The sequence below is a fragment of the Maylandia zebra genome, linkage group LG15 (genome assembly GCF_041146795.1).
Source record: "Maylandia zebra isolate NMK-2024a linkage group LG15, Mzebra_GT3a, whole genome shotgun sequence".
In the NCBI taxonomy this organism is placed as follows: Eukaryota; Metazoa; Chordata; class Actinopteri; order Cichliformes; family Cichlidae; genus Maylandia; species Maylandia zebra.
The window spans coordinates 19599952-19614659 of record NC_135181.1 but is presented as its reverse complement, the minus strand read 5'-3'; the positions used below and the strand labels follow the sequence as shown (position 1 = coordinate 19614659).

General features: G+C 38.2%; 1 protein-coding gene across 2 annotated transcripts in view; it reads right to left on the bottom strand.

Moving 5' to 3' along the window:
- The window catches only part of LOC101482519 (exostosin-1), a 374234-nt gene that overhangs the window by 33817 nt on the left and 325709 nt on the right, over positions 1-14708 (bottom strand). For both annotated transcript variants that reach the window (XM_012919002.3, XM_004550629.4), the window contains 3 exons: positions 13351-13483; positions 8549-8667; positions 7487-7582 (listed from right to left, as the gene is read on the bottom strand). In XM_012919002.3, coding sequence (XP_012774456.2) covers positions 7487-7582; positions 8549-8667; positions 13351-13483 — 348 coding nt within the window. The remainder of the gene's footprint in view (positions 1-7486; positions 7583-8548; positions 8668-13350; positions 13484-14708) is intronic.

The following is a 14708-nucleotide window of genomic DNA, read 5'->3' as shown; positions in this document are numbered from 1 at the left end:
CAACAGTAGAAAATGAAGTTGGGAGTTTTTGTTGAACTGATAGAGACCAAAAGTATCGTGACCTCTGTACAATGACAGCACTTGTTCTTTTGGCTCTATGATAAGACAGATGTCTTGTTTTCTGGAGATTTGATGTAGTAGAAGATTTATAAAACTATGCTACATTACACCTTCATTATAGGAACATGCCTGCTGTCACATGTGTATTCACCAACTCTCTGATATCAAGTGATATTCCAAAATAAATATAGCTATATTTATATTGTCATTATTTTTGCACACGCTGGTCTGATAAATCCGGGAACACCACCCACACTGGGAAAAAAATCCTCAGTAATGGCTCAGGGACAAAGAGCACAGGGCATTTACCTGGCCTTCATAACCTCCAGGTACCAAACCCGCTTGAGCAGAAGCTGTAGATGAAGCCCAATCCATGGTGGCGTCACCTCACAACAGGACTCAAAGGACCCAATATTCTAGTCCCAGACTGCACCAGAGGATGAGAGCATGTGTCCATGCCTCACAATAAATACTTTTTGTGCAGTTTTTGATCACTTTGAACACTTCTATTTTATGCTCCTTCGCTGTAATTTAAATGCACAACTAAGAAATGAGGACCGATTTTCAAGATGAACTTATAAACATAAAATTCATTGCTTGAAGGCAGGAGAGGTGATATTAAGAGTACATCGATAAAGCTGTAGTCAACATATAACCAGCAGCAGAGGGGAGTATATTGACCACTTCTTTGATCATATTGATTTGTCTGTCATAAATGCTTATCAAGGAGGTCTAATGACGAGGAGCCACTTGTTTCTGATCAACCAGTAATTTTCTCTTTAAGCATATTGCAGTGCTTAACTAGTTGGTGAGTAAACAAAACAAAGACAATAATTTGCAGAAACTACTTAAAGAACTACTTTTCCTAAGTCATCTGACCTTAATCCCATTGATCATTTATGAGCGACACTTGGACACTCAGAGAGCAGAGAATTTCTGATGTCACATGTTGTCACAAGTCAACATGGCCTACCGTACAGCACATAATTGTGGAATTCATGCAGTGAAAATCAACTGAATTATAATCAAACCCAAAATGAAAGCATGACTGTCAATAGTGGTCTCTGACCTTTGGACGCCATGTTAACATATAGCAATAACATTTCCTACAAACTGCTGTCATGGAAGCAAATTTGGATGCACACTGTACTGCCAAAAGTATTTAATCGTCTGCCTTCACATTCTTATGAACTTAAGTAACATCCCATTCTTAGTCCATATGGTTTAATATGATGTTGCTTCACCATTTGCAGATATAAGAGTTTCAATTATTCTTTGCTTTCCACAATGTGGTTTTGTTCACCCCACCCCCTTACTTTAGTGTTACCAGTAACACGTTTTTAGTTTTAACAGCTCTTAAATTAACATAACAAACATTTTTCATCACCAAATTCAGTTAAGTGGGTCGTTCAGTGGGTCTTTCATTTATTTGCTCATTCAGTGGGCCAAACGGGGTGGAGGTGGATTCAGAATCAGAATCAGAATCAGAAAGGGTTTTATTGCCAAATGTTGAGCGGGTTTACAACATTAGGAAATTGCTGCGGTGCTTCAGTGCAAACATACTGTTATAAATACTGTTATTATTCCCATTCATTTCCTATGGCAGTCACCTTTGACTGGAAACACCACAGAGTTTCTGGTCAAACAAAGTTTATTAAAACACTCAAAATTCAGTGAAAGAGGTGCTCATCACTTTTTTATATATTCAAGTGCATAGTGTGGAGGATGTCATGAGGCCTTGAGGCAATCAGATGTAAAACACCATATTTTAATTTGTAAATCGGTCAGATTTGACCCGAACAAGCAAGGTTGTGTTCATGTGAATTTTTGGTGCAGCACTTTCTTTGCAACCAATCTTACCCAACTACAGCCAGTAACTTCCAGCAAAAACTTGCCAACTGGTCAAGAAATACATATTTTTTCCATAGTAACCATAGTTTCCCAATTGGTTGTTGACCAGTCCCAAATCTATGAGGGTCTACTTAAATTTAATTAAAATGAGCTCATTTAAGTATGAGAACTTCTCAGAAATAATCAAGTAAATTAAAGAGTCGTTTGAATACTTACTGAAAGGTGACTCTGAACGTACTTGAGAAAAAATAACACTGAAGGTAAGCGCAGGACAGAGGTTGAGGATAGAGAGAGAGAGACTGAAGGAGAGAGGGGAAGTAAAAGCTTGTAGATGGAGTGCATCCACTCAGCATTACAGAGTAGATACACTCATAACCAACAGCAAATTACTCTGCTGCTGTGCTCTGCTGAGGCAAATGACAAACTTTCTCTCTCTCTATGTGTGTGTGTGTGTGTGTATTGTTGCTACAGAGGGAGCAAACACAGCGTGCACTTGGAAGGAAATACTGTGAAGAGCATCTGTCTGGGCTGCATGACAATATACCACATGTCTAATTATAGGACCACACATACACATGGTCGCTGAGATGCGTTTTACTGTCACCAGCGGAGACATTGTTCTTTCATTTCAAGAGGGAGACGTTTACATGAAAACAAACAGAAGCAATTAGACGACTAAGAGATTGACATAGAGAGAGAAACATGCTGGCATGTATGGAGGCTTCATTTAGTAAGTGAGTATCTGACTTAGTGCATTTTAGGAAGCTCAGTTGGTTAAAGTATTTAAAAAATGTGACATTTTTCTTCTGTTTATTAAATATACCGTAACAACTATGAGTTTTTACAGCATGTATATGTAGATAGAGGCAGAGTACAACCCAGTAATATTGCAAATGAGAACAAATGAAACAAAGTCACACTCTTGGCTTTGCTCTAATATCTAACAATCAAAGCTCACACTGCTTCAAATTTATCATTAAGAGTCTATTTAAACTTGAAATAGCACTGGATTAGAATTTAGTTGACAAAGGAAAAGAGCATTATACATCATTCCCTCCCTCTGCTGCATGATCATAGGACTTCAGGTAGGATTAAATGAAAATATACTCAATATCTGCTTTTAATTAAACCTAGAACTTGGTGTGGAAAACAGATATAATGAGGTTCATTCATGTTTCTCTTTTTTTTTTATTCCAAGGACATTACAGTGGTGTTAATGAGAGAAGGGAGACCTTTTTCACTCTTTCTTTACATATTTTATCCTTCTAATCAAGTGATTAAAGCAGGCTACATATAAAAGACAGACTTAGACTGACATCACCTACCCCGTCTTTAACTGATGACGTAGGAACCCTGCTTCCAGGTCCAAACTGCTCTGTGTTTATTAAAGGTGTTGTGTTTTTAACGTTTTAATGCTTTGTATCTTGTTCTGTTAGATCTGAACAAGTCCCTAAAAACAGTCAGTGATCACTGTCGGCCTCTTTCGGTTTTTATTACCACTGTTCATTTTGAAGCTCAGTTTTTAAAACCTTACGTGTAACTACAGCCCAGCCCATGCAGCAGTATATTAATGACTAACCTCATACTGTGGATGGATTATCTCAGTTGTTCTCCTGACTGAAGTTTTGTCCGTTTACAGCATCCTGCCATGAAATTGCATTTGTCCCTAACCGTTGGGAACCCTCACGTTAACTTTTATCAAGTGGAAAAAGGTTAACGTTCACCCTCAAGCTTCACTGTGTTTATGTTATTCTAACATATCTGTGTCGCTAGTGATCACGTAGCAAATCATTATATACCAGCTAGCCAAACTTCAGTAACCCTACAAAAGTCACTGCTGTTTAGTTTTCTGTCTTCGTTTATGTTGGAAGTGATAGCAGAGCTGTACATTTAAAAATTTCAGAAATCTCTCAGTCAGAACATGGTATATTATGATAAACTAGTGAGCTAACTCCCTGCTAACTTCAAACTCCATTAAATTTAATAAATTCTTTTTTCGTGGCTGCCTGGATGTTAAAGTTAATTGTTACACCTGGTAAAGCAGCAATGCTGATCGTTTTATTAAAGATGAAAGACTTTAGACAGTTTGAAACTCTCAGTGATGCCACAGAGTTTGTTTGACTTTGGGACCTGAAGCGGAGTTTGGACCCAACACAGGCAGCTGTAGCCGTCTGCTGAAAGGAGTCAGTGAACTGGAGCTGAGCAGACACTGTGTTTGTGCTGTTGGCACTTTTTGGAGCATTTTAATGACATTGCCTGAAAAATGATATGGGTTGCTGTTTGCTACAGTCTGTTTAACAAGTTTGTGTTTCATTTTTTGTGTTTGAAAATGTAATATTTTGTCAGTCTGTTATTTAGTACTAATTAGCAGGTAGTTGTTTCTGTGTTTTCACCCATATGCCAATGTTGAGGCTTCAAAATGCAGATTCACAAACCAACATTACAATGTCACAGTGGCAATACTCATTTTTTACATGTTTTACAGGGCTATGAGGCTTTAAACAAGGGACTTGTAATTAATATGGACCCAATAAATGTGGCAGGATTTGATTTAACACTATGTCAACCCAGCCTAAAAACTACAATCTACAATTACATCATTTTGGGTTTGATATTTTTAGATTAAGAGTCCCAGTCTCTGATTACAGTTCAGAACAAAAAGCTTGAAAGCTTGAAAAGAAAGCGACTCGAGTTTTTCTAGGTTTTGAAGATCCATGAGACGTCTTCACATTCTTCAGCTCTTGGGTGGTCCGCTGGGGTTTATTATGTGTGAATATCCCTCAGTTGTTCCAGAACTGAAGAAGCACAAACAAAATAAAACAAACAAACAAAACAAACCCACTCTGAAAACATGTGGTGTGCTTTAAAACACAATGCAACCACATGCTTATTTATTTCCAATCAAAACTATAACCTTTTCTTAATTTTAAACAAGTGCTGTGAGTGCCAAAGCAAAATCGATAAAAACGAACAGTGTGTGTGAGGTTGTTTTTCTTCCAGAACAGGAAGAAATGAAATAATTTTATACCAAGCGATATATCTTATCGCTTTCCTGTTGTTCAACAAGGAAATGAGTGAGTTTTTAACACTACCAGATGTGAAGAAACTACCAGGACATAATCAGGACCAAAGAGACATCCACACATTCCTGTAGAGTGTAAATCAGCAACAGTAACTGAAAACATCTGTGATGTAAATCAGGGTCTTTAAAACCCATCTGACTAAACCAATTCAAAAGTCTGTAATGCATTATTATTAGTAGTAGTATATGTAGTGTGAGAAAGACTGCTTGCTTTAGTGTTAGGAGCAGCAGTCTTATGGTCACTAATAATGGTGATATGTAGTCATTTCATACTCGCTGTAGGGTAGATGGTTGGTGTATTTCAGCTTCACTGAGCCATAATCCTGACCCACTCTTGTATTTATTTTGCTGTTAATATAATAACAATATATAAGACTGAGAACATCTGGCATCCCCAGAGGTATTTTGCTGCATTCACTGAATCATTAATCATGGACCGAGACTCTAAACAGAGCAAAATTCCTCGCTGCAAAACACTAAACACATATTAAAGACTCATTTTTAAAATCAGAGACTATTGTTGCAATGAGAGTGTATTTGGTCTACAGCAACGTAAGTAATGCTTCTAAAGTTCTCCAATGATTCCAGCAGAACATTCCATCGTTAACCATACAGGGGTAGAATTATCTTATGATTTGTGGTGATAAAGTTTTTCATTCATTTAAAAGTGAATGATATCTTTTCCAAGAATCTTCATCATCTTAAAGATGTCGAAGAAGCTCCTTTAAGCAATTATTTTGGTGTTCCTCCACCTCCAAAGAAATGTCAGAAGGAGTCCGAACCGCAAAAGAAGCGCATATTCTCAGAAAAGTGGTTGCAGGAGGTGAGCTGGCTTCAAACAAATGATGAACGCACAGAGATCTGGTGCAGAATATGCCGTGAAAATCCCACTCTAGCGGACAAAAGCAGTGCCTTTTATATGTCTGTGAAGGTTCTCAGTCATCCAGGTCATTGCAGTCAAAGGAGCTTGCAAAGAAAAGCGTCTGGACTTCTTTAAGTTGCTTAAAGACGTTTCACCTCTCATCCGAGAAGCTTCTTCAGTTCTAAGGACAAGGCGTTCTGGGCATGCGGTACAGTGTAGCGAGGAATGCCCAGACCTCTACATGCATGGCACAACATAGAAGAGCCACCTCCACGGGACAAGACTCAGCAGTCCATCTGCATCTTAAGGATAAAGGACACTCTTTCGAGGATGCCAATGTTCACATTTTGGACAGAGAGGACAGATGGTTTGAAAGAGGAGTGAAAGAAGCCATTTATGTCCACTGTGAGCAACCATCTTTGAACAGAGGCGGGGGTTTACGACACCAACTCTCTGCCATCTATAATCCAGTTTTGAGATCCCTCCCCAGACGCCTTAACGCCCACTCACATCCTGGGCCATCTGACCTCAGGAAATCACATGATAAGGTGGGGCCAGGTATTACAATGAGCTCACCTGAAACCCTGGCTGATTGGGACCCACACCCAGTTTCACACCTTGGCTCATGTGATTAGAGGATCATCAGGGGGTCCTTTTGTCCCTCTGTGGGGGGAAACTCCCACTAGGTTTAAATCTGGGACTCCCCACCATTTGACCTTAGAACTGAAGAAGCTTCTCAGATGAGAGGTGAAACGTCTTCAAGCAACTTAAAGAAGTGCAGGCGCTTTTCTTTGCAAGCTCCTTTGACAGTGCCTTTTATATGTACGCAAACGCGCGTTGAAACTTCTTATCTGGTGCGCGTCTTTTATTTTGACAGCGCATGCGCACCTGCGGACCACTTATGTGCACTCCTGTTTATTAATCATAAAAGATTACTGACAGTTATGCCTCACAGGCCTAGAACCTATTGAACACCCTCCAGCAATCTCCAGTCAATATGAAAATGTGTTCCTCGACTGGCTGGTGGCTGTTGGATGATACTGGCTGTTGCTGGGTAAAAAAAGTGGGTGCTAAATTAAAAGCCATCTTGTAACTGCTTTGGCTGCGTTACTTCGAAGAGAAACGGTCTGGGATTGCTTTTTTTTTTACCTCTCACTATCGCTGGGTGAGGAGGTAGCGAGTGCTTGCAGACAGTGTCAGCATCTTCCATGTAATCTGCTTATGACCACAGTCATTGCAAGGAGGTTTCGAGTTCGGCCCCATTAACTTCTTTGCAATGAATTTCACCTAGTGACCGCCAGCAATCTCCAGCCATCACTCAGCAACCACCAGGTGAATATATTTTCCTTAAACTTCATAAAACTGGTATAAAATGTGAAAACTATATAACACAGTGTAAGTTTACAGCATCTAATCCTATAGCTTTATGATATTCTCATTTATGTTATTGTTATTTATTTTTTTTGTGTGTTATTGTTTTCCATCTTCCTCTAACACAGCTCCCAGAACATCAGCTGAGTGTTTCAGTCGCTTTCATATCTGGCGTGCCCCTAAGCAGGTCAGTTTTTAAAGTTTTTAAATTTAAATCTATTTTAATACATAATGGATGTAAAAAAGTCAACAGCCATTACCTTGGTCTGTCCTTCAATGACAGTGAGAGGCACACTGGTGGAGGGCCACTTGTTTCTAGGAGGTAAAGGCTTGTCGCAGTTCCATAAAACCACAATCTGTGTGGGGAAAGAACATGGTGTCCATTAATATTATACAAGCCCAAACATTGTTGTGAATAGGCTTCTCCACAGAAGGTTTTGAATGAGCTGATATTCCTCATAATGAAATGTCCGTCCTATTTTTCAAGAAGCAAAGACCAGCCAGGGGCTTCTGCTTTACAGAGAACCCTTGCTAAAGAATACCTTATTATCAGAGTGAGTACATATATAATCTTTAGTGCCAGAATACAAAAAATGTTCTTTTTCCATTAGCCTGTGAGTGCGTGAACTGTGTTAGTCATCACCGAGTTTGTTTCAAAAGCTATTGCACTTTCAGTATATTTACATGTACATGAATATTTATAGTAAAGCTTAATTCAACATATTTCATTAAAAAAAATCCACATTATATAAGAGACTGCTTATGCAACAGACCTTTAGTCCTCAGGTATTACTCTAGTGCCTTTTTCTAGTACTTTTTATAACATGTGTAGAATAATAAAGCTTGTTTAAAAGCTTTCTAGATAAATTACGGCGGTCAAGAAGACTTGTGTGAAGATTTAAAGCAAATTATCAAAAAACAAACATTATATTTGGTATGTTATTTGAAAAAGGAGCAGAAACTGGAATATAAAACCTACAATAATCACTTATCTACTTTCTCATTTTTTAGACCTTTTTTTAAAAAAAAATTTTTTTTTGATTTTCTTACTGTTAGATGAGGAAAACATAATGAAGGAATGGAAACGTAGGAATGAGACAAAAGAAAAGGGAAATAAGGAGGGAGGAGATATGGAGAGACAAGGTTATAGAAGAAACACATTGATAACATAAACATCAACTGTCAAGTCAAACATTTTAGATCACTGAGAATTAACACCTCCTGACACTGTTTGCATTTCACTGCATATATGTGAAACCATTCTTTCATCTTTTTCCTGAACCGCAGCAGAAATCACAGCAAAGTTCAGACACATATCCCACCTGTGCACAGAACTTGGACTTGGCTACAGCGATGATGAGCTTCACCACAGGGGATATCTGGGACTGCAGAGGAGTTACCATATGGATCACAGTGGTGAACTGCTGCGATGGGCTGTTACCTGCACAAACATACCCATACTTCACAAACAGCTGTCATGTGTAAACTGCATTTAGGCTCTTAAAACAACAACAACAACAACACAAAAAAACCCAAAACACAGATTTGTGCAGATGTAGCTCTCCATAAAGCTCCATCACGGTTAACTGGACACAGAGTGCTCCACGCTGCACCCGTCATCCATCTTTATGACAGCATATATACCCCCTGGTTCAGATGGCTGACCATGAGTAAACATGTCTAATCCAAGAGTGAACAGTTTGCTTTGAGTCTCTTTTACTCAATTGCAAATGATGCTGATTTGTTTCTATAATGGGTATTTCTGTTTCTACAACACTTGTTAGATACTCTCTTGCATTTTACCAAAACAAACAAATGAACCAAACAGAACAAAAAGAGAAGCAGCAAAGCAGAATGAATTAAAGCTTCTTTGACAAATGGTATTCAGAAAAGAGTGGGATGGGAAGAGTTGTAATTTTGAGAACCTTATTCTCCCTGTGGCAAACCTGTGTCAGAAAAATGTATTGATATAATAAAGCACGAGCTTCTTAATACATCTTCTGTTTCAAAATAGATTGATCTATTATTGTCAAATATTACAGGATTTAATTCACATTAATGTTATTAAGATGGCTGAGAATATAGAAAACATACACTGTTTTTGCACTGTAAACTTTGCTGCATTCATAATCACTGCAAACATTATCTGACTAGTATTAAATCGTTCCACAAGGCTTTCATGGGGCAAGAAATGATCAGAAATATCACACAAACAGCAACAAATTGTAGTCTGTGTAAATACTGATGGTGATTTTCTTCTTCTTAATCTGATTAGCAAATAAGTTGTGTAAACTGTGAATATTTGGCAGCTGTGAGCTGTGTAATTAGTCTAAATACCCTAATAATCTCACAACAGCACTTTGTAATACACTCTAGTACACGAGGACGCATTCTAATCATCTCGCCATTTATAATTATTACATTATTATAAATTATTATAAATTAATGTTTCATAATTGAACATATGAAACAAAGAGGTTCATAATGAAGAAAAATAAAAATATAACATTAAAGTTCTGTGAAAAGCAGAGGTTCCAGGAAACACTAGCTAATACAACCTCAATTCCAAAAAGGCTGAATAACAAAATGCAATGGTTTGTCATAAACACACATTTTGACATTTTCACAATAAACAGTGTTATAGAAATACATTTGCTTCCTTCCTGATTTCTTTTTGTGTGTGTATATTTCTCACACTTTCACATTTCGAATCGTCAAGCAAATTTAAGGCAAGATGACCTACGTATGATAGTTTTTAAACAATTTGATCTATAAAGGAAAAAGATTGTTTAAACCTACCTCGCCCGGGTGAAAACCTAATTGGCCCCTAAACATAATAACAACTTGTGCTGCTCTTGGTAGGAAGAACTGCAATTAAGCATTTGCGATAACTGTCAGTGAGTCCTCTACATGTATTTTTGTCTACTCTAAGATGCTCTTTTTATACCCCATCATGTTACTGACTTGTTGCCAATAAACCTAATTAGAATCACAATGTTCCTCCTGCTCTTTCTTTTTAGTATCACTTACTATTCCAGCCTTTCCAGCTCTAATTTTAACTTTTTTGAAGTCGTTACATTTTACAAAGATTCTCATCCTCTGTTTTGCAATTCAAAATAATGGAATCCATCCATCAGTACTTATGCATGAGACATCTATAATTTAGCTTTTATTTAACGTCATTTCAATAAGTTCCAATAACATTATTTGACAGAGTGAAAATCTTCCATCATATTAAAGGTACTGGGTGTTAACATAGATTTTGTCGTTTCCTTCACTTCAAGAAGACGAAAAACTCTAAATTGCAGCAAAACTGCTTCTATTCTATTTTTACACACTGCCAGAAAGTAATTACAAAAAGTTAGATATCCCATGTGAGCAGCTAAAATGAGGATTGCAAAAATCTATAATAGATAAATGGGCAGGTAGATGTGGAAACACACACACACAGAAACACTGAACACTCAGAGCAGCCAAAGAAGGCCAGGACTGCAGGCACATGGCATGGCAAGTGTTGGGTGCATTTGGGAATAGGGGAAAACACTTCCTCATGGATAAGTGCAGCCAGAGTGCTCTTTAGTGTTGCTCTATCCATCTCTCTGACACTGGGCCCCCTGACCAGCCATCTCAGGTGGGCTTAGTGGTATTTATGGAAGCATGAGCTCTGCCCTTGTGGGGGTCACATAAATAGGGTTAAACCTTCTGTTTCTTGAAAATAGCTAAGCCATGTTAATTTCTGTTAAACGGCATGTTTCCGTTTTTTTTTAGTATCAAAACCCTGTAAACATTGAAACATTCAGTCATAGAACAGAATGGAAGCTCTCTGAAATCAGATCATAAGGGGACATAAAGGACCTTACTCAAGTCTGAAATATTCAAAAGTTGAGAAGTTAACTTTGGAGGGATTTTGTAATTCTTAACAAATAATCAATTTCATAAAACAAGATAAGATGCAGTTAATTGCCTAGATGGATAGATTTGTTCTGGGTTCAAAAGCTGCAGATGCATACTACATAGAAAAAGAATAAAATAGAATACAATAAATTAACATGTACACAACTCAGCCACTGCCATAGTCCAAAAGTGAGCACACATATCTTAAACTTCTTGAAACACAGCCCGAGCAGTGTTCACTGTATTGGTCTGTCAAAGATGTTTTAAAGTTCTTAAACAAAAATTTTCTTAAGCAAATAGTCCTAAATACACTACGGTCTAGTGTTACTTGGAAAAATCAGAGCCTTGAGCCAGGAGTTTTACGCAACCAGTACCTTAGTGGTGTCTTGAGAGCAACTTTGCAACTCAGTTCTCATCTAGTACACTGGGACTAACTGACTTTGACAAAGCATTTGCTGATTTCAACTATATGTATAATTTAAAAGACAGAAAATCAGCATACATCAAATTTTCTCCCATCTTTAGTCACACTTTTATACTGACATGTCCTGCAAGCCGATCTGAAACTCAACACCATTAAAAAAAACTACAAATGTCAAACGAGCTATAAAATAGATGCTATATATAGATGCTATATTGGAACAGTATTGCTCTGATACATCAATTTCTAGAATATTAACACAACCTTCTTTTGTTTATATAATTTGAAGAAGCTGCAGAGCACAGATGACTGGACTCCTTTTCACACACTAAAATAAAACTGTAACTTGAGGCATCTGATAGCGATGTCTTACTTGTCCCAAGGCCGCTATGTATTGACATTAAGCCAAACTTTTTTAAACTATCAGGCCCAAGTTGCAACAGCTTTGCCATGAAAACTTATGGGAAGGTATCAGAGTGAGACCGTCTTATACACGGCGCTGACGAAAAGTTATTCCCCCAGCAGCAGCGCCGGTGATGGCGGCAGCAAAAATAGTGATTTACTGCAGAGGTGTAAACAAAACTGCTCCATCTTTGGTTCTCCTCTCTCTTCCTTCTAACCCTTGTGTCCACAATTCCTCAGAGAAAGACAAACATCGATCTGAGTTACAGCCTCAGACTACTGAGAGTCTCTCTGGTCTGCACACCCACATAAACATGCACATATAGAAGCCTTATTTCTTTCCCTGCAGCTTCAAGTTTCTGAACTATGCCCCAACAGGAGTCTTGCAAAATTTTACGTATACATTTTAAAAACAATATTGCAGAATTTTATTACAGCTGCCGTTGTTAACCACTTATCTGACCTGTCATAAGTCATGCTGCTTGTACATTCACTGTTTTAGGCTCTATAGACAGCAGTTTCTAGCACAGTTTAGGCAGCCAATGAAGTCCAAGTTGACTGGATTTGAAATTTGTTGGTAAACACATCCTCATTTTACAATTTTTTTACTCAGTGATATGGTCATTGTGTTCAGAGGCGAAAACTTTCAGAAAAACACAGGAATTGTCACAGAAACTTCTCTGTCACTGATCAAGGCTTTATGATACTGACAGCATCTGTTGAGCCTTCCTGGCTGTCAGTGACAATTCTGATATTTCCCTGAAAGAAAAGGGAATGTTTTGGATTCCAACAAAAACGAAAATGTGGCCACGTAATCGTTGTTTGCATGATGTGTCCTCCAGCTGTTAATATGATTGTGCCAAGGAGAACACTTAATGAAAACAAATAACAGAAAAACTGCGGCCATGCATCACAGCCCAGATTCAGTAATTATCATTTATGTATCAAACTTGAGTTTATTAGCTCTGTGTCACAGGAAGTGGCATGCAATAAACTGAGTGACCTTTAGGCACCTTGAGACATTCAAGGGTATTTGTTTAAATCCTGTAAATCGCGAGCTGGATCTGCAGCAAACCTGACTTTTCCCCAGCACATGCACCACACTGTGGTTCATGTTTTGTGCCTCCTCTGACAAAAGGTACTCATCACTACTGAGCAGAAACACCCCACAACCCTTCTTGTTTTGAGGAAACCACACAGGTCAGGAACACTGCACAGCCCCCATCAAAGTTGCTGAGATCCTGACCTGCTTATTTCTCCAACGTGGTAAATCTAAGTGATCCTTCTCTTATTGGCAAGTATACTGCATTCCAGTTATTCACCTGTGCTGCAGCTAAGTCATTAAACAACAACCTATACCATCTGTGCTACACTGAAATGACTCTTACGGAAAGCTTATGTACTCACCCAGTAGAGCATAGTAAAAAGGAAACTGGGCGGCGTCAGTTGAGTACTGAGGGAGTGCATACAGACCACCAGGTAGGGAATTCCACAACAAACGGTTTCTGGATGTAAGGGAGTCCACGCGGTCCTGGATGATCTGGATGAAGCAGAGAGGTAAAGCAGAAAGGAGGATGTGTGAAGAAAAAGAAGAATAAGATCAGGGAAACTTGTATTTTTTTTTTCAGTCAAACTGAAAAATCAATTGCCTGAAATTGCCCCCTTAACTCCGCCACCTAACAACAGACATGTACTAATATTTGAAATTTAAAATGACAGCTTTTTAGGTTATGTTAGGTGCTTTGAGAGGTCTCGAAGAGAGGAACATCTTTGCAGACCCAAGACACTTCATCCTGTGGAGCAACTCAATCCCAACATCAGCAGTCCATTAGTGAGTTAGCTAACACGATCCATCTGTCTTGTTACCGGAGGTTGGGTGAGCTGGTTGAATGTTGTTACAGTGAGCCAACAGGATGTAATGCAAGAGTAATGGAGCTGTTGATCCTAGCCAATTGGTTGGTTGCTACTAAAAATTGTATTTATTTATTTTTGCAAATTATATAGTGACATAAAAATCCTTGAATTTCATTTCGGGTTGTTTCTTCATAAATGGCATATGGGCTGTCTATATTTTTGACTTTTACATGCATATTTTAAATTTTTTACATGACTATAAACCATTCAAAAGTAGAGATATACCTAAGTAGTTTTGACTTATTGTGAAACTTAAAAAACACATTTTTAATTTAAAAAACAAACAAACTTTTTAATCACATTTCTTTGTATTTAGATCAAAACAGTGGAGGAAACAGGGAAGGGGAATTGACACTTACATCCAGCTCTTAACAGCCACACACACACACATATATGCCACACACCCATCTCCTTACACCAACTGTCAGGCTCGCAGTATGTGGGACACTACGGTTATCAGCCACGCTTCATTTCACCCGTTTAGCCTGGTGGCATGCTGGCTCTGACTTTTTAGCACATCTGGCCAACAGTATACAGCTGTCAGCGGTCTCCTGTCTAATTTCATACCCTGCTAGCACTGGGCATTTGGTGGAATTACCAAGGTCTTGTTTGTGCTCAAAAAAAAAAAATGCTGCAATTTGAGGACACTTTGTATTATTAAGGTAAACATGAAGGCAAACATAAATTATAGTTGTAGGGCTTGGTGATGAAATTATCAGTCATTTTACAAATAGATGGGTCCTTATTCCTGGTGTTTGATAGATGGCATTGATGCAAACATTTTAATATACACAGCATTAAATTGGCTCAAACAGACAAATGTGTGACGTTATTACAGGCATGAGATCTTT